The 18,570-nt window shown below is 31.7% G+C and overlaps 4 protein-coding genes across 4 annotated transcripts; 1 reads left to right on the plus strand and 3 right to left on the minus strand.

Annotated features, from left to right (window-relative positions):
* On the minus strand, positions 1–1,741 carry LOC134828630 (uncharacterized). The gene is made up of 4 exons (XM_063841612.1): positions 1,738–1,741; positions 937–1,021; positions 275–866; positions 1–54 (listed from the first exon to the last, which is right to left on the minus strand). The coding sequence occupies exons 1-4, from the start codon at positions 1,739–1,741 to the stop codon at positions 1–3; spliced, it is 735 nt and encodes a 244-aa protein (XP_063697682.1).
* Positions 1,742–2,039: 298 nt separating this feature from the next.
* On the minus strand, positions 2,040–6,544 carry LOC134828631 (uncharacterized). Its single transcript, XM_063841613.1, has 3 exons — positions 6,453–6,544; positions 4,731–6,389; positions 2,040–3,687 (listed from the first exon to the last, which is right to left on the minus strand). The coding sequence occupies exons 1-3, from the start codon at positions 6,542–6,544 to the stop codon at positions 2,040–2,042; spliced, it is 3,399 nt and encodes a 1,132-aa protein (XP_063697683.1).
* A 1,266-nt stretch (positions 6,545–7,810) lies between these two features.
* On the minus strand, positions 7,811–12,366 carry LOC134828632 (4-pyridoxate dehydrogenase-like). Its single transcript, XM_063841615.1, has 3 exons — positions 12,270–12,366; positions 9,530–9,614; positions 7,811–9,461 (listed from the first exon to the last, which is right to left on the minus strand). Exons 1-3 carry the CDS (start codon positions 12,364–12,366, stop codon positions 7,811–7,813), a joined length of 1,833 nt encoding a protein of 610 aa, XP_063697685.1.
* Positions 12,367–12,753: 387 nt separating this feature from the next.
* LOC134828633 (uncharacterized) lies at positions 12,754–16,377 on the plus strand. The gene is made up of 2 exons (XM_063841616.1): positions 12,754–12,909; positions 15,604–16,377. The coding sequence occupies exons 1-2, from the start codon at positions 12,754–12,756 to the stop codon at positions 16,375–16,377; spliced, it is 930 nt and encodes a 309-aa protein (XP_063697686.1).
* Positions 16,378–18,570: the final 2,193 nt, after the last annotated feature.

The raw sequence follows: 18,570 nt of genomic DNA on the forward strand, positions 1-18,570 counted from the left end.
TTAAAATGTACGTTGGTCCAAGAATAAAAGGATGATCTTGAAAGTTTTGACCCACTGGCAAATATTTTACCTTAGGAATCTTAAATTTAGTTAGAGTCTCTTGAGGTCCAATTCCGCTTAAGATTAAGAGTTGCGGAGAGTTGATTGCGCCAGCACTCAAAATAATTTCTTTTGTAGCTGTCGCTTTGAAGGTAAGTCCTGCTCGTTTGAACAAAACGCCCGTTGCTTTATTTCCATCGAACAAAATCTTCGTTACATGCGATTCGACACTCACCTCTAAGTTAGATCGCGGAAGAACATCTCGAATATATCTGGTTCCTGTGTCCTCGCGATGTCCATCTCTTATGTTCATTTGCATATAATGCACTCCCAATTGACTTCCATTATTGTGGTCAAATTCCCATGCATAGCTCAAGTTTTTGGCTGCCTCATATAAATCTTCTGAGATGATTGTTCGATAATCCAGGAACATTGTATTCATTTTTCCCTCTGTGCCATGAACATTCGGATCGAATTTTCCTCTTGCAGGGTTCAAAGCATTCCGTTCAGCCTTCATAAAGAACGGTAACACATCATCCCAACTCCATCCGTCAAGACCCCATCCATCATAGTCAGCTTTATTACCACGTACATACATCATCGAATTGAGTACTGATGTACCGCCAAGAAGTTTTCCGTGTGGAAAGCAACATTTTTGATCCACCATACCGAGGCAGTTTCCTTCGGATTGCTCTGACGTGAATTTCCAATTCCAAATGGAACTTTCAGGATTCATAATCGACGCAGCAGGAACAAAAGCTAAAGGAGGTTGTGTTGCTGAGCCTGCTTCAAGCAGTAAAACACTAACTTTACGGTTTTCTGAAAGCCTAAAAAATATTTTAAAAAAAATAAATATCATCTTTTAAATTAAAATTAAAAAAAAATGTTAAAACTTACCGACTTGCAACAACACTTCCAGCAGATCCAGATCCAATTACGATAAAATCATATTTTCCTCCAGGTAGTTGAGCCTTGACGACATCTAAAATAACAAAGAGTTACATATATACTTATTTACAAAATTAATATTTAAATTTTTTTCTACAGTTTTTTTGAACAAAAAAAAAATCGATCAAAAAAACAACGTTTTTTAAATTATCACAATCTAATTTTCCTAATTTTTTACAAACTAAATTATTTGAATTTTTATATTTTTTTATTATATTTAAAATAAAATTAATTTGCAAAAAATTTCAAATTCGATTAAACAAAAATATTTTTTAAGTAATGAAATAAGTACAATTTAGTAGCAACAGGAATGAAAATAGTTTCAAATATTTTCGAGTTAATTCCATTTTAAAATGTGTAACTGCAATAATTTTTTTTTAGAAAAACTTTGTCTTTTTCACTATTACTGACAATTATCGACTGACTTGGTTACCTTTGGTTCTTAATTTTATATATCATTGGTGACGCAAGTTAGATATTTATTTTGCAAAAAAGCTGTTTAAATTTGTGACTATTTTGTTGGAATTTATGAATAAAGTTATTAAGATGAAACAGTTTGCGAGTCTTGATAAATTTTGTGAGATAGATTTTGAGAAAAAATATTTTCTAGTAAATGAATGAAATTGCATTTTTTGGTAAATAAGCCTCTAAATTTTTATATATAATTAGTTTTTTCTCATGAAATTCACACCAATTATTATTGTAGTAAATATATGACCCATACAAGATTTTTTTTTATATGCAACTAACGCATTTTTTAAAGCAATAATTAGTGAATAGTTACAATAAAAACGAACAGTTACGAGATTTTTTTTAAAATACGACTCAAAATATCAAAAATTGTATGCTTTCAAAAAAAAAACAAATTCATTGTATAAATTTAAGTGTTAATATCTTCTTGTAAAAACAAAGAAAAACTTTCGACGATTAGAACAAAGTTTGAAGGTCCATTAATTTTTAGTACACTTTATTGAATAATATAATGTTTTTTAACAAGATAGGAAAAAAAAAACTCTGAAGACACAAGAAACCTACTCGTTCGAAGAATATTTTTACTGAATATTATGCTCCAACTTGATGAGATGTGCTGCCTTTTCAGCTAACATCATAGTTGGCGCTGCAGTATGTCCTGAAATGACTTCCGGAATGACCGAAGCATCAACAACTCTTAACTTTTGAATCCCTTTAACCTTTAAATTGGGCGTTACGACAGTTCTTACATCTTCTTCAACGCCCATGCGACAAGTTCCAGAATCATGATGGAGTGTTGTTTGTAAGTAATCTTTCACACAAAGCCACCAATTGTTAGTATCAAACATGAATGCGTTGCATTCTTCGATGTCATATTGGTATAGTTGTGGATTGTATTTCGCAAAGTAAGAAGATTCGATTATGTTTTTTGCCTCATGAATTCCAAATAGTAACGCTTTTGTGTCGTACGGATCTTTGAACATTGGGTAGTTAATTACTGCCTTTGAGAATGGGTTTGTGTCACGAATTGTAACGTTTCCCACTGTTTTTGGATGGAGCAACATAGGTGCTAATGTGACAGAATCTTTTTCATGTTCTATCAATTTTTTAAACGCCTTATCGTAAAATTGTTTTTCAATGCAAAAATAATCTCGTTGGTAGTCACCAGCGTTGGTAATATCAGTGGCTGAGAATATAAGTTCAATGTCAGGAACACCACTAGGCAAATGAGAATCATTCATTCGAACAAAAACGTAACCTTCTGAACCATGAGGGATGTGTAATGGATTTGGCTCATTAATGCTTAACATAAGCAAATTCCACAAATTAACATCTCCAACACCAACGGAATTTCCGGTGGTATTCAACATATACGTTGGACCAAAAACAAAAGGATGATCTTGAAAGTTTTGACCTACTGGCAAATATTTTACCTTAGGAATCTTAAATTTAGTTAGAGTCTCTTGAGGTCCAATTCCGCTCAAGATTAGGAGTTGCGGAGAATTGATTGCGCCAGCACTTAAAATTATTTCCTTTTTGGCGATTGCTTGGAAAGTAATTCCAAGTGATTTGTACAAAACTCCCGTTGCTTTATTTCCATCGAACAAAATCTTCGTTACGTGTGAATCTACACTTACCACTAAATTAGATCGCGGAAGAACATCTCGAATATATCTCGTGCCGGTATCTTCTCGTTTTCCTTCAAACGTGTTACATTGAAGATAATGCACTCCCAATTGACTTCCATTATTGTAATCAAAATCATATGCATAGCTCAAGTTTTTGGCTGCTTCATATACATCTTCTGAGATGATTGTACGATAGTCCACGAAATTTGTATTCATTTTACCCTCTGTGCCATGAACATTCGGATCGAATTTTCCCCTTGCGGGATCCAAACTATTCCGTTCGGCTTTCATAAAATACGGTAACACATCATCCCAACTCCATCCGTCAAGACCCCATGCATCAAAGTCGCCTTTATTACCACGCGTGTACATCATTCCATTGATTACTGATGTGCCGCCAAGTGTTTTACCGTGTGGAAAGCAACATTTTTGATCTACCATAGCAAGGCAATTCCGATCGGATTTTTCTGATGTGAACTCCCAATTCCACAGGTTGGTTTCAAGTTGCGAAGCTGACGCAGCAGGAATAAAAGCTAAAGGATGTTGTGTTGCTGAACCAGCTTCAAGCAGTAAAACCCTGACCTTACGATTTTCTGAAAGGCTGAAAGTATCACAAATTAAATACCGTTTGATTAAAAGAAAAAAAAATTAAAACTTACCGACTTGCAACAATACTTCCTGCAGATCCAGATCCAATTACGATAAAATCGAAAGTACCTATAGGTAGTTGAGCTTTGATGACATCTACAACCCCAAAGGTCAAAACAAAAGAAGCTTTATAAAAATTTATAACTTTCAATATAAAAATTTGAAATTAAAATCTATCTACAACAGTTTTCTTTAAATTCTGCTAAATAATATGAGTCATATTTTTGAATCTAATAACAAACATTTTTTTTAATTATTTTAATCTTCTTTTACTGATATTTAACTATCTAATTTATTTAAACTTCTATATAAATATATTTATATTTAAATTATTTGGCAAAAACATTCAAATTCAATTGATTTCCAAAATTTTAAATTATGAACAAAAAAAAAAGTTTGAACTAAAAAGTAAGTACCATTTTGTAACAAAAGGAACAAAAATATTTTAAGATAATTTTGATTTAACTTCATTCTAGAAGTATTTTCTGCAACAATTTTTTTTAAATAATCAGCTTTATTTTTCTCACTTTTACTGACAATTTGTGACTGACTGCATTACCTTTGGTTCTTAACTTTATATTTCATTTGCGACGCAAATTGAACATTCATTTTTCAAACAAAGCTGTATAAACCTGGAAGTTGACCCATTTGAATGGAATTCATGACTCAAAACCGTTGTTTTTGAGTAATAAGGTATGAAATGACATGGATTTAAGAATAAAACACTGATAGAATTACTTTAGCATTAAAATCGAAAAATGAGTTTTCTATTATTTTACAACAAACTAACGCGTCTCGTGAACTAACTTCAATTTTTTCTATTCCAAAACCTTCTTTTTTTGTTTATTTAATGGATAAAAGTTTAACGGATAAAACAAAGTTTACGGGTCCATTAATTTTTAGTACACTTTATTGCATAATATAATTTTTTTTAACAAGATAGGAAATAAAACTTTGAAGACACAAAAAACCCACTCGTTCCAAGAATGTTTTTACGAAAAATTATGCTCCAACTTGATGAGATGTGCTGCCTTTTCAGCGATCATCATAGTTGGCGCTGCCGTATGTCCTGAAATGACTTCCGGAATGACCGAAGCATCAACTACTCTCAACTTTTGGATACCTTTAACCTTCAAATCTGGCGTTACGACAGTTCTAACATCTTCTTCAGTGCCCATGCGACACGTTCCCGAGTCATGATGGAGCGTCGTTTGCACGTAAGCTAACACACAAAGCCACCATTCATCTGTACCTCCGTCATTTTCGTCTTTTATCAAATGGTTGCAAGCATCAATATCATACCGAAACAGTTGCGGATTGTATTTAGCAAAGTAAGGAGACTCGATTATCTTTCGTGCCTCATGAATTCCGAAAAGCATCGCTTCTATGTCATACGGATCTTTAAACATTGGGTAGTTAATTACTGCCTTTGAGAATGGGTTTGTGTCACGAATTGTAACGTTTCCCACTGTTTTTGGATGAAGCAACATAGGTGCAAGTGTTATACTGTCTTTTTTATTGCTTTTCAATTTTCCGAAAGCTTTATCGTAAAATCCAGGTTCTATGCAAAAATAATCTCGTTGCCAATGGCCACTTTTGGTAACGTCTGACGATGTTATTATAAGTTCAATATCGGGAACACCAACAGGCAATGGAGAGTTCTCCTTTCTAACAAAGACGTACCCTTCAGAGGCATGAGGGATGTGCAATGGATTTGGCTCACTAAAAATCAACATAAGAACATTCCACAAATTGACATCTCCAAGATCAATGGAATTTCCTGTAGTGTTTAACATATACGTTGGACCAAGAATAAAAGGATGATCTTGAAAGTTTTGACCTACCGGTAAATATTTTACCGGAGGAATGTCAAATTTAGTTAAAGTCTCTTGAGGTCCAATTCCACTCAAGATTAAGAGTTGTGGGGAATTTACTGCACCAGCACTTAATATTACTTCTTTCGTAGCCGTTGCTTTGAAAGTAAGTCCTCCTCGTTTGAACAAAACACCCGTTGCTTTATTTCCATCGAACAAAATCTTCATTACGTGCGAGTCGACACTCACCTCTAAGTTAGATCGTGGAAGAACATCTCGAATATATCTCGTGCCGGTATCTTCTCGTTTTCCTTCAAAAGTGTTACATTGAAGATAATGCACTCCCAATTGACTTCCATTATTGTAATCAAAATCATATGCATAATTCAGCTTTTTGGCTGCTTTATATACGTCTTCTGAGATGATTGTACGATAGTCCGCGAAATTTGTATTCATTTTACCCTTTGTGCCATGAACATTCGGATCGAATTTTCCTCTTGCAGAATCTAAAGTATTCCGTTCAGCTTTCATAAAATATGGCAACACTTCATCCCAATTCCATCCGTCTAGCTCCCAACCATCATAGTCGGCTTTGTTACCACGCGTGTGCATCATCGAATTAAGTACTGATGTACCGCCAAGAAGTTTTCCGTGTGGAAAGCAACATTTTTGATCCACCATACCGAGGCAGTTTCCTTCGGATTGCTCTGACGTGAATTTCCAATTCCAAATGGAGCTTTCAGGTTGCATAATCGCCGCAGCGGGAACAAAAGCTAAAGGGTGCTGTGTTGCCGAGCCAGCTTCAAGCAGTAAAACACTAACTTTACGGTTTTCTGAAAGCCTAAAATATAAAAAAAATAAATATCTTTTAAATTAAAATTTAAAAAAAAATGTTAAAACTTACCGACTTGCAACAACACTTCCAGCAGATCCAGATCCAATTACGATAAAATCGTATTTACCTCCAGTTAGTTGAGCTTCGACGACATCTAACATACCGAAGAGTAAAAAAAAATTAATTACATTAAATTTTCAATTTAAATTTAGAAATTCTTTAGCTTTCTATTTTTTCTTTTTTTTAACAGAAAATAATCATAAAAAATACAACCTGGCATGTAGTCTAAAATCCACGTTGTTTAAATTTAATAATATTTTTTTCAACTATTTAAATCTGAGTTCACTTTTTTTTCAAAAACAATTTAATTAACATTAAAAATTTTAACTTAACCAATAATATAAAAACAATAATATATAAAAATATAAAAGCACTTACATTTTAATAACAAGAGGAACCAAAATATTTTGAGATATTTTCGAAGTAGCTCCATTCTAGATGTTTTTGCTGATTTTTTTATTAATTTATATTTTTTCTATCACTTCTATCAGAAAATTTTCGACTGACTTAATTACCTTTAGTTCCTCCTAATTTTATATTAAATTTGTGACGCAAATCGAATATTTGTTTTGCAAAAAAGCTGTTTAAATTAATGTTAGAATTTTTGCCTATTTTGTTGGAATTTATAACTGAAGGTCAACTAAAAGTAATAAATTGAAACCATTTGCAAGTTAAGATGAGTTTCGTGAGATTTTAAGAATGAAACTATCAAATGAAAATTTACTTTCAAACGAAATCAAACGAAATTTTTAAATACAAGTAGAAAATTGAAACAGAAAATTCATATAAATTTTGGAATGTCATAGCTCAAGTTTAATATCAAAAAACTTTTTTTTTTTGCTGCGTGTCAAGATTTAATGTGAGAAGATTTTGGAACAGAAATGTACGATTTGTTCTATTTATTTCGTGAATTAAATATAATTCAGAGAAATTTTCAAAACAGCACGTAAACTTCATTGCATAATTTTTATCTTATAAAGAGTTGCGAATTTTTTCGAATTTTTTGGCAATGGGACCATTAGGCTTTTTCAAAAATTTTCGGGCCTATTTTAAAGAATTTTGTTCTACAGAAATCTTGGGGCCTAAGCTGAAGCCTTATCAGCCTACCGGTAAATTCAGGAATTCCTGCTTCATAATAACAAAAACTATATTTTCTTTGAATTTAATTTCATTGCACAAAAAAAGAGTTAATTTCTACCTGTGAAAAAATAATTTCGACGAGTAGAACAAAGTTTGCGGTTCCACTAATTTTTAGTACACTTTATTGAATAATATTTTAACAAACGAAAATTAACTTGTGAATGGTCAACGAGTTAGGAAAAAAAAACTCTGAAGACACAAAAAACCTACTCGTTCGAAGAATATTTTTACTGAATATTATGCTCCAACTTGATGAGATGTGCTGCCTTTTCAGCGATCATCATAGTTGGCGCTGCCGTATGTCCTGAATTGATTTCTGGAATGACTGAAGCATCAACAACTCTCAATTTTTGAATGCCTTTAACCTTCAAATCTGGCGTAACGACAGTTCTTACATCTTCTTCAGTGCCCATGCGACAAGTTCCAGAATCATGATGGAGCGTCGTTTGCAAGTAATCCATTACACAATACCACCAATTGTCCTCATCAAAAACAAATCCGTTGCATGCTTCGATGTCATATTTGTAGAGTTGTGGATTGTATTTAGCAAAGTAAGAAGATTCGATTATCTTTTTTGCCTCACGAATTCCAAATAGCATCGCTTCCTTTTCGTACGGATCTTTAAACATTGGATTATGGATGACTGGCTTTGAGAATGGATTAGTATCACGAATCGTTACGTTTCCGAATGTTCGTGGATGTAGCAACATAGGTGCAAGCGTAATTGTATCTTTTTTATGTTTTTTCAAATTTCCGAACGCCTTATCGAAAAATACTTTGTCTATGCAATAATAATCTAATTGCCAGTGAGCAGCTTTAGTAGGGTCTGACGATGTTATTATAAGTTCAATATCGGGAACACCAACAGGCAATGGAGAATTCTCCTTTCTAACAAAAACGTACCCTTCTGAACCATGAGGGAGGTGCAATGGATTTGGCACATTAATGATTGACTTAAGAAAATTCCACAAAGTTAGATCTCCAAGATCAACAGTATTACCGGTAGAGTTTAACATATACGTTGGAGCATAAATATGGGGATGATCTTGAAAGTTTTGTCCTACTGGCAAATATTTTACTGGAGTTATCTTAAACTTAGTTAAAGTTTCTTGAGGTCCAACTCCGCTCAAGATTAGGAGTTGCGGAGAGTTGATTGCGCCAGCACTCAAAATCACTTCCTTTTTAGCGGTGGCTTTAAATGTAATAAGTCCTAGATATTTGTACAAAACTCCCGTTGCCTTATTTCCTTCGAACAAAATCTGCGTCACGTGTGAGTCCAAACTTACCACTAAATTAGATCGTGGAAGAACATCTCGAATATATCTCGTGCCTGTATCTTCTCGTTTTCCTTCAAACGTGTTACATTGAAGATAATGCACTCCCAATTGACTTCCACTGTTGTAATCGAGATCCCATGCATATCCTACATTTCTTGCTGCTTTATATACATCTTCTGCCATCTGTGTACGATAGTTCACGAAATTTGTATTCATTTTTCCCTCGGTGCCATGAACATTGGGATCGAATTCACCTCTTGTGGGATCCAAAGAGTTTCGTTCAGCTTTCTTAAAGTACGGCAATACATCATCCCAACTCCATCCGTCAAGACCCCATCCATCATAGTCAGCTTTATGTCCACGCACGTACATCATCGCATTAAGTACTGATGTACCGCCAAGAAGTTTTCCGTGTGGAAAGCAGCATTTTTGATCTATACAGCCGAGACAATTTCCCTCAGATTTTTCCGCTTTGAATTTCCAATTCCATATGGAGCTTTCAGTTTGCATAATCGACCCAGCAGGTATGAATGCGAAAGGATGTTGCGTTGCTGAGCCTGCTTCAAGCAGTAAAACACTAACTTTATGGTTTTCTGAAAGCCTAAAAAATATAAAAAAATAAATATCATCTTTTAAAATTTAAAATTAAAAAAAAATGTTAAAACTTACCGACTTGCAACAACACTTCCAGCAGATCCAGATCCAACTACGATAAAATCAAAGCTACCTAAATGTATAGTAGCTTCAACGACACCTAAGAAAACACAAATATTAATATTCTCACTTTCAAAATTTAAATGTAAAGTTTAGGTTAGGTAACTATATAAAATCTTTTAATTGATATTTTTAAATTGAAACTCGAGGAAAAAATTTTTTAAAGTTAAAAAATCTATATTTTGGTTTTCACATAAAATTTGAAAATTATTTTTTTGTTTTAAATAATATTTTTACATGTATACATGGAAAAAACTTTTATATGGATATTTTATGAAATTTTTTATTTATTTTTTATTTTATTTTTTTTTTTGAAAAATCGAAAATTTTCGATTTAAAAATGTAAGGGCATTATTTTCAATTGAAAATAAAAAAGGATCTTTTCGTTCCCCTGGTTTCTTCACTTATTTTTTATTGAACTTTGAAAATAAATGGATTTTAAAACAATTTAGTTGAAAATATTTAGCCCTATTCAACAAGTTAAGGGCCAAGTAAAGTTATTAATTTTAAATAATTTTGTTTTACAAGAAGCCTAAGGTTTCAGCCTTATCAGCCTAAGTGTAAATCCGCCACTGGAAAAAAACCTGTATATTTCTTTACTTTTTACCTAATTTATTTTTACTTATTAGTTAATTTTTAATTTTATTATTTACTTATTAATTTTGAGTAAATTTGATGATTTGAAGTCACAAAGTTCTATCTTTCTGATGTAAAAATATATTTAATTGTAGAATTAAGCGAGTTAAAATCGTAATATTGAGCCATTAAATATTTAATTACATACTCAAAATTTAAATACTCAAAATTTCATTTTTCTAAAAAAAAATTCTTAAAAAACCAACAAAAAGTTGGAAAACTGTTGAAAAAACTCTTTAGAGCTTTTATTTTAGACCTTGACAATCAAAAAAAAAATGTCGAAATTTCCCACTGGATAAGATTCTTACAAATGTAAAAATCATTATTTTGATCGTATTATACTTTTTTTCAAAAACTTTAATTAATTTTTAAAAAAATCACTTTCGAAACCAAATATATTTAATAGCACCTACAGTTTATTAACAAGAAGAACGAAAATAATTTCAGATATTTTCGATTTAACTCCATTCTGGATGTTTTTTTTTTTTTGCACAAATTATTATTTTTTAATTAACTTTGTTTTTTTCACTTTTGCAGACAATTTTCGACTGTCTTCACTGTCTTTGGTTCTTAATTTTATATTTCTTTTGCGACGAAAAATTGTTTGTTTCTTTTTATAAACAAAGCTGTGTAAATTATTGTTTAAATTTTAACCGTCTTTGATGAAATTTTTGACTTAAGATATAAAATTAAGAACGTTTTTCGAGTCTTGATGAATTTCAAGACATAATTTTTGCTTAAAGTGTTCAGAAATCAACTTAGAGGCTAATCAAACAAACAACATAATGCTTTTCTAAGCCGATTATTGGCTTCAAATACATTTGATCTGTGAATCTGGCATGGGAGAGACAACGTCTGTCTGTTTACTTATCTCTGCAATGGTAAACAAAAGTGACCATTTTCCTAAAGACAAAAATAAGAAAAAGGTTCAAATGCAATTTTTTCCTCATTTTTTTTCTTGGAAAACATTTCCGTCTTACAACAACTGCTACAAATCTGCATGTGTCCATCAACAGACACGAAAAATAGGGAGAATTTGTTTGGATGAAAAGGAATTTTCTTCTTATTCTCGTCTTTTTTTGTGCAGTGAATACGGATGACGACGACTGTAAAGCTGTGTTTATTTTTTGAAAAGAGAGACATGACAAAAGGCTTTTCTTCGAGTAATTCATCTGTGAATGCTAAAACCACATTTCCTTCATTTTGGTACTTCATTCATTCGTTTCTCTTTCAATGCGGTTTGGTTTTTAGCTAGATTTTCGTTTTATTTTGTAATGTTTTGTGAGGCATTTGGGACAGTATTTAAGACACACAGGAATGCATGAATTCAAGGAAAGACAGAAATTTCAATCGATATTTGTTTGGAAGGAAAATTTAAGTCGAATAAAGTCTTTACGAATAAAATTGTGCAAATTTAGATAAAAATTTATAAAATTTCAAGTTTTCAAGTTAAATATTAAGGAAAAACGGATTAATATTGGATAATATTTCTATAGAAATTTTTTCCAATAAAATTTTTAAAGGACTCAATTTTTTAAATTTTAAGGTAAAGATATCTAGAAAACTTTAGAAAAATATATAAACAAATTTGATGAAAATTTTTATTTTTTATTTGAGTTTTTTGCCAAAATTATTCAATTTTCTTTTAATCTGTTTAAAAAGTTTCTCAAATTATAAAAAAATTAATAATTTTGAAAAAAAAATTTAATAAAAAATAAAATTTTCTGTCAAAATTGTTTTCTTTTGTTATTTTTTGCGTCATAATCAAGAAACAAGAGTAAATATCCAAAGTAGCACGTGAAATTATAACTTTTTATCGGCAAATAAAGGCAATTGTATAAATTCGCACAACCAATGACATCATCAGAGTAGCAATGACTAACAAATAAAAAGCTAATCTATGTGTCAATGAGTGCGAAATATACTCAAATGTATGAGTCAGTCATCTTCAAATCCACAACAAAATTACTCTCAGTTTAGAAACGATCGTCGTCGTGTTGACCACACCAAACCGCATCTCATACAAATTCACGTCAAACTTTAAAATTTTTGTGTTTACCGCAAATGCCAATCAAACGAACCGACATTCTGCTGAGCCTCGGATCGAACATTGGAGACTTGATATTCCACTTTTGCTGCTTTTTCTCGATGTTCATGTTGATTCTCAACGGAATGGATTACTTCTTCGGGCCCATTTGCCTCGTCATGACGTGCCGAGATGAAATTTTGTAAAGTGACGTGAACAAATTCCTACCTTTTATTGCTTATTTTTGTACGACGATTCATCGTGGTTGTGGTTTGCTGTGTGACTCGTAGCCTTATCTTATCGCTAAAAATATCTGATAAAATAAATTTCAAAACAAAATTATGTCAGCGTTTGTTGTTTTTCGTATGGCGTCGTCAGTTAAACCGCGTTGTTATCTTGCAGAGAAATCGATTTAGTCGTTTTAACTACTTTTACCAGTAAAGGAGCTGCTTTTGTTCAAACAAAAACTGTGAAATAATGAATTTTAAATCCGAGATTTGATAAAAATTGAAGAAAAATGCAAGTTAGAGATGCAATCGTTGAAATTGGTGACTGGATTTTCTATTTTTGCTTCGGATTTTCCATGTTTCTGTTGATGCTGAATCTGTTGGATGCGTTTATTGGACCCGTTTGTTTAGTCATGGACTGCAAAGATTACTCACAACCACAGGAAGTTAATATTTGATGTGCTGTGAGAATAAAAAATTTATAAGAAATTAAAAGTTGAAATGTGATAAGAGAATAAAATTGTAATTTTTAAATCATAACAAATGAAGTTTCAGTGTGAATAGATAAAATTTCAAGGTTACAAAGAGCCATCTAGCGAAATAAAATTTTGTAACGGAAGCATTTTTCTTGACATTTCTATTTTTTTTTTTTTGTTTAATCATAAAACTAGCGTTACCCATAAACTTGATTTTTCGAGGCACGTAGAAATCTACCCTAAAACTATTCAACGAATAATTTTTTAAATATCAAGGGCGGATCCAGAGGGCTATCAGCGGACCACGAAGGAGGGTGCAAATCTATAAAATCACCTTTTTTCTTAAATTTTGTGACATTTTTGTGATTTTTAGTGCTTTTTTAGCTTCAAAGGGGGTGCAAATGCCCTTCATGTCCCCCCTCTGAATCCGCCCTTGTTAATAGAATGAAATATGATGAGATATGCAATGAACCTTACACGCCATATTTGAGACTTTTCCATAATTTTCCACAAATCTTTCCATATATCGTTCTAATTTTTCTGTTCCTAAGCCTTAACTTAGACAAAAAAAATATTAGAAGTAGGAATTTAAATTGTGCTGTATAAATTTTGCTACAGAATAACTTGAAATCTACTTTAAAAAGCTATTTGAGTTACAAAGTGATTATTTTGGAGGAGAAAAATTAGGAAAACCAATGGAAACATTTTTGGATTATATAATGACTCTTAAAATATGACATGAAAATTAATTTTAAAAAAATCATTCAACCACATTTTATTCTATTTATTTTAAAAATTGCTTTGATTGCATACTTTTGGGCTGAATTTTTGCTTTAAGACCATTCGATGGGTAAAACGAAGCTAACGGGTAACGTTAGTGAATGTCAATTTGAAGTTTTTCGAAGAAAAATGATATATTTAGACTTTCAACACTATAAAAAATCCATGTCTCGCAAGCCTGAAAATCTGCGAGACATGATGCGAGACACCGCGAGACATGGCGCGAGACACGGTGCGAGACACGATGCGAGACACCGTAAAAATTTTGAAAATTTGAAAAATTGATGAAAATATAAGTTTTTTCTTGAATTTTTGATTTCTTATGATGTCAATGTATTTTTGAAAGTCAAAAATGTAATTTGCGATGCCAAAAAAGGTTGATTTTGTTCAATTTTATCAAAAAATCTCTAAAAATTGTCAAAAATCAGTTTTTATAAGGAAATTTTGTGTTTTGATACTTCCTTTGGCTATTTCTAATCATAATCCATCAAAAAAAATTTTAAAAAGCTGAAAAATATCGAAAATTAAAATATTTGTCTTCCCCAAATTTCTTGTCCTGGTGTCTCGCACCATGTCTCGCGGTGTCTCGCAAATATGAAAGTTTGCGAGACATGGATTTTTTATAGTGAATACTTACAAATGTTTAAAGAAACATGCACAATTTGAATAGAAATTAATTTAGGCTCAAGAATTGCAAAATGTGAAAAAAAAGCTATAAAAAACTCAAAATAAATTTTAAAAAAACTTGTATAAAATTGTCTGATGTGTCAAAAAAATTGACATAAGATAAACAAAATTTAACATCTGAATAAATTTCGTTTCTTATCATCTTTGAATAAAATTTCAAAAATATTTATCTCAAAAATTATCTTGAACGTTGAAGGTCGTTCTCGATTGCATATAACCAACTGTGCAAAGTTTCTTGATATTGTCTGTGCAAATATTGTGCAAAAAAAAATAAAATTGGTCAATGATGAAAATTCAAGGTAAATTTTTCAATAAAAAAAAAATAAAATAAAAATTACTCATCTATAAAATTGACTTAAATACGCCTTAAATACACTTCTTCTTCGTAATTAATGATCTCCCGTTCTTCCATTAAACAATTATTGCTCTCATTACGTTAATCAGATCATAAAAACACATCCACTTAGTGCAGTATTCCACTAAAAACGCATATCATTGAAGGAAAATCCCCTTTTTTAATGTCCTTACCACAATTTGATTCCTCATTCTCGCTGCACTCCCCAGCAAAAATGTTATTATTACCTTTTGCCATTGTCTCGCAGAGTTTTGTTTTGTTAATGAAATTAAAACCGTCGTTATTTAAGGGGGAGATATGGTCCCCCCAAAAAACACAAAACATTATTACAATGTTACCGAGTTTTACATTTAATTGTGAAAATGTGATTAGAGACTTTTCCTTGTTTCCTCGTTTCGTTTCCACTTTTTTTTTGTACCTTTGCACAGTACTTTGATTAATTATTCCATAAAGATTATGACGCATTCGGTCGTTGCATGAGCGAGAACAAAGGACTTTTCTGTCACAATTATAAATGTTATTTTAGACGCGATTATGGAGGTTTTGGCTTGTACATCATCATTAGTGCGGCGAGATGGGAAATTGTGGACGAAGCAACCGACGATTTTTCAAGCATTGAATTGTCATAACGGATTTTTCGCAAGTTTGAGAGACGGAAAAAAATATTTTTTTTTTTGACTCAAAAATGATGAATTTTTTGATTGTATTGTGTCTCACTTTATATTTTGTTACGAATTGTGTCTCACTGGAGCAAGGAAATGAGGAGCAACGGAATTTTTATCCCAGAAATGTAAGTTTTTAATTTTTTCCTCACTTTTTTTTGTAAAAATTTAATTTTTCAGTTCCATCGTCGTTACCATCAAAAGAAACGAATGGCTCCCTTCTCATCTGCTTACATGGATCAAGGTCCCACGTCGTCCAATAACAACGGTGAAGCGCCTTGCGACAAAAAAATCGCACAATATCCCGGCATGTCAACCGGATCGAGCAAACAACGTGCCTCAAGTATCGCCATGAAAGCCGCCATGGAAGCAAAAGCTGCGAGTGATGCTCAACAAGTGGCCGGCGCCCAAGCTTCGCATCAAGTCAAAGCTCAACTCGCGGAAAAAGCGTTGCAAGCAGCAAAAGCCGCCGAAGCTGCGATGGCTGGCAAACAAGCGATCGTCGAGCAACTCGAACAAGAAGTTCACGAAGCCGAAGCCGTTGTCCAAGAAGAGTCCCAGAGTTTACAACAAGCGCAATCGAACGTAAATGCCGCCATGCAAGCAGCTCAACAGGCAACAACTCAACTGAAAACTCTCACAGGCGCGATTCAAATTGCTCAAGCCAACGTCGCCAATTCGGAACAAGCGGCACAAGGAGCTCAATCAGAGTTGCAGGAAAAAACGCAACTTCTTGAAGCAGCAAAAAATCGCGTCGAACAACTTTTAAGACAACTCAGTGCGGCACGAAGTGACTTTGCGAACACCAAACAGGCAGCTTACAAGGCATCGGCAGCAGCGCACGAAGCAAAAGTCAATGCATCACGTAACCGGAGAATGTTGCTGCGACGCATGAGGGAGGCAGACGCACAAAACGACGACGAAGAAGGACATTGCCCAGGCGCTCGTAATTGACTTTATTTTTGATGACATTCTTTTGTGTAGAAAATAAATGAAAAAAAAAACACTTGAAGTGTGTTTTGCGGCGTAAAGTGTGGCAAAAAACCCATTTTACGACGTCAAAACCATAAAAATAATGAAAATTTCCACTTTAATAATTATCATCGGTACACTCTCATTACTTTTCATCAAAAAATGACAAAACAAATAATTACCATAACAAGAACCTCTCACATTTGTCCCTGTTTTTGTTGAAAAAAAAAACTGAAAATTTTCAAACGACAAAGCAAACAAAGCATTAAAAATATGCAACAGAGCAAAAATGACGACAACGACGATGCTTGGGTTACCCATTTACTGTGTGTACGACACGACATTCATCATCAGTCAGTGAAAAATGAAGCTCATTACGGCACATTATTTATTCACACGACTGTCTCTTTTGTGTATTATTTGCATTCTCTCGCATTTCGCATGATCCTGATGGAAGACAATAGACATGAAACATATTTCATTGCATTTCGTCGTCGTCGTAGACGTCGTTGTTGTTTGAAGAAGAGAAAAATTTCTTATTGTTCCGTTACTTTGTTGCTCCTCTATGAATATTAGAGTAATAACAAATGCTATGGGGAATATTGTGGAAACAAATCTCTTGCCGAGACTATGTTATGGATATTTGATGCACTCTTCACCTTGTTTTCTATTATTTATTCATTCGATTTTACGGCTAAATGATAGTTTTGGAACTAAATGAAATTCGTTTTTGAAATTTTTTTTAATATTGAGGGAAATTTTATGTCGAAAAAATTCAGTGATCTTCAAAATTTCACCTTTTTGACGAATATTTTGAAAATAATTTTCAAAGTAGAGAATTGTTATAATTTTTTACTTAGATTGTGAAATTATACTAAAATTTTGACTTTTACTTAATATTTTATACTTATGAAAAGTTCGGTATGAAAAGCTCATGATTTGATCTCAAACTGTTTCATCAAAATGAAAAACGAGTCAGATAAATTTTTGTCAAAAAGAACCAAATTTTTGAAAAATTATTAATTTAAATCAAATTTTATATTTAAAAAAATGATTCAAATGCTTCTATTTTTTCATAATTGTCGTTTCAGTATTTTAACCATCAAAACATACGAAAAATTACTTAAAAACTTAAAAAAATAATTTATGATTTTTGTCATATTTAACCATCAAAACCACGGTCGAAAATACTTTTACTCAAAAAAAATTTAAAATGTTTTGCTTAAAACTTAAAGCCAAACTTAAGTTGACTTAAAGGACTTTATATTTACGAAAATCACTTTTTTTCAATTTCAAACAATTTTTTATGAATTAAATTTTTGAAAAAATTAAGCTTTTAATTCTTACTGATTTAATTTTTAATTTTTTGCAACAAAAAAAATTTTTGAAATACTTTTTAATAAATACAAAATGACACAATTTAAACAGTTTTTTGTCATTAATCAATATCTTAGTTGTTTTTACATTGAGAACTTCTTATTTAAAATTGTTTTCAGAGCAATTCAACTAACATTTAAAAAAAAATTCATAAAAAAATCTTTTAAAAAATTTTAAAAATAAATTTAATGATTTTCGAAAAAAAAATTAGAGAAGAAAATTGACTTAAAAATTTCACTTAAGTAAAATTAAATGAGTTTAACTGGCTAAACTTAATTTTGACTTTTACTTAAGCAAAGGCTTTTAATTTTTTTTTTTTTTTTTTTTCAAAAATTTTCGAATTGGATTTTCGGCTTTTGAAAAAAAAATTGAAAAATCAAAAAAAAATTTAGCGGCCTTTCAAAAAGAGCAGTTTATTTAACAAAAATTAAATTTGCTTTTGGCAAATAAAAATAATTCAAAATCTATTGAAAAATATTGAAGGTGGCACATACAGAATGCAATTGTGGCAAATAGATATAGCATTTGTGGCAAATAAACCTTTCCATTCGGCACTTTTTTGGGTCAATAAAAAATGACTTTGTGGCAAATGGAAAATTGAAAAATTCATAGTTTGAATTTTGCACAAAATTTTTAAATTTTAAAAAGACAAAAATTTAAAGAAATTTACTTCTTACATTTCACATGAAAATTAGCTCTTATGAAATTAGCCAAAAAATTTTGAAATGAGTAAAAAATTTTTAAGTGTTTGACCTATAATTAATTTCTAAAAATATTGCACATTTAATCCTTAAAAAT

The sequence above is a fragment of the Culicoides brevitarsis genome, chromosome 2 (genome assembly GCF_036172545.1).
Source record: "Culicoides brevitarsis isolate CSIRO-B50_1 chromosome 2, AGI_CSIRO_Cbre_v1, whole genome shotgun sequence".
In the NCBI taxonomy this organism is placed as follows: Eukaryota; Metazoa; Arthropoda; class Insecta; order Diptera; family Ceratopogonidae; genus Culicoides; species Culicoides brevitarsis.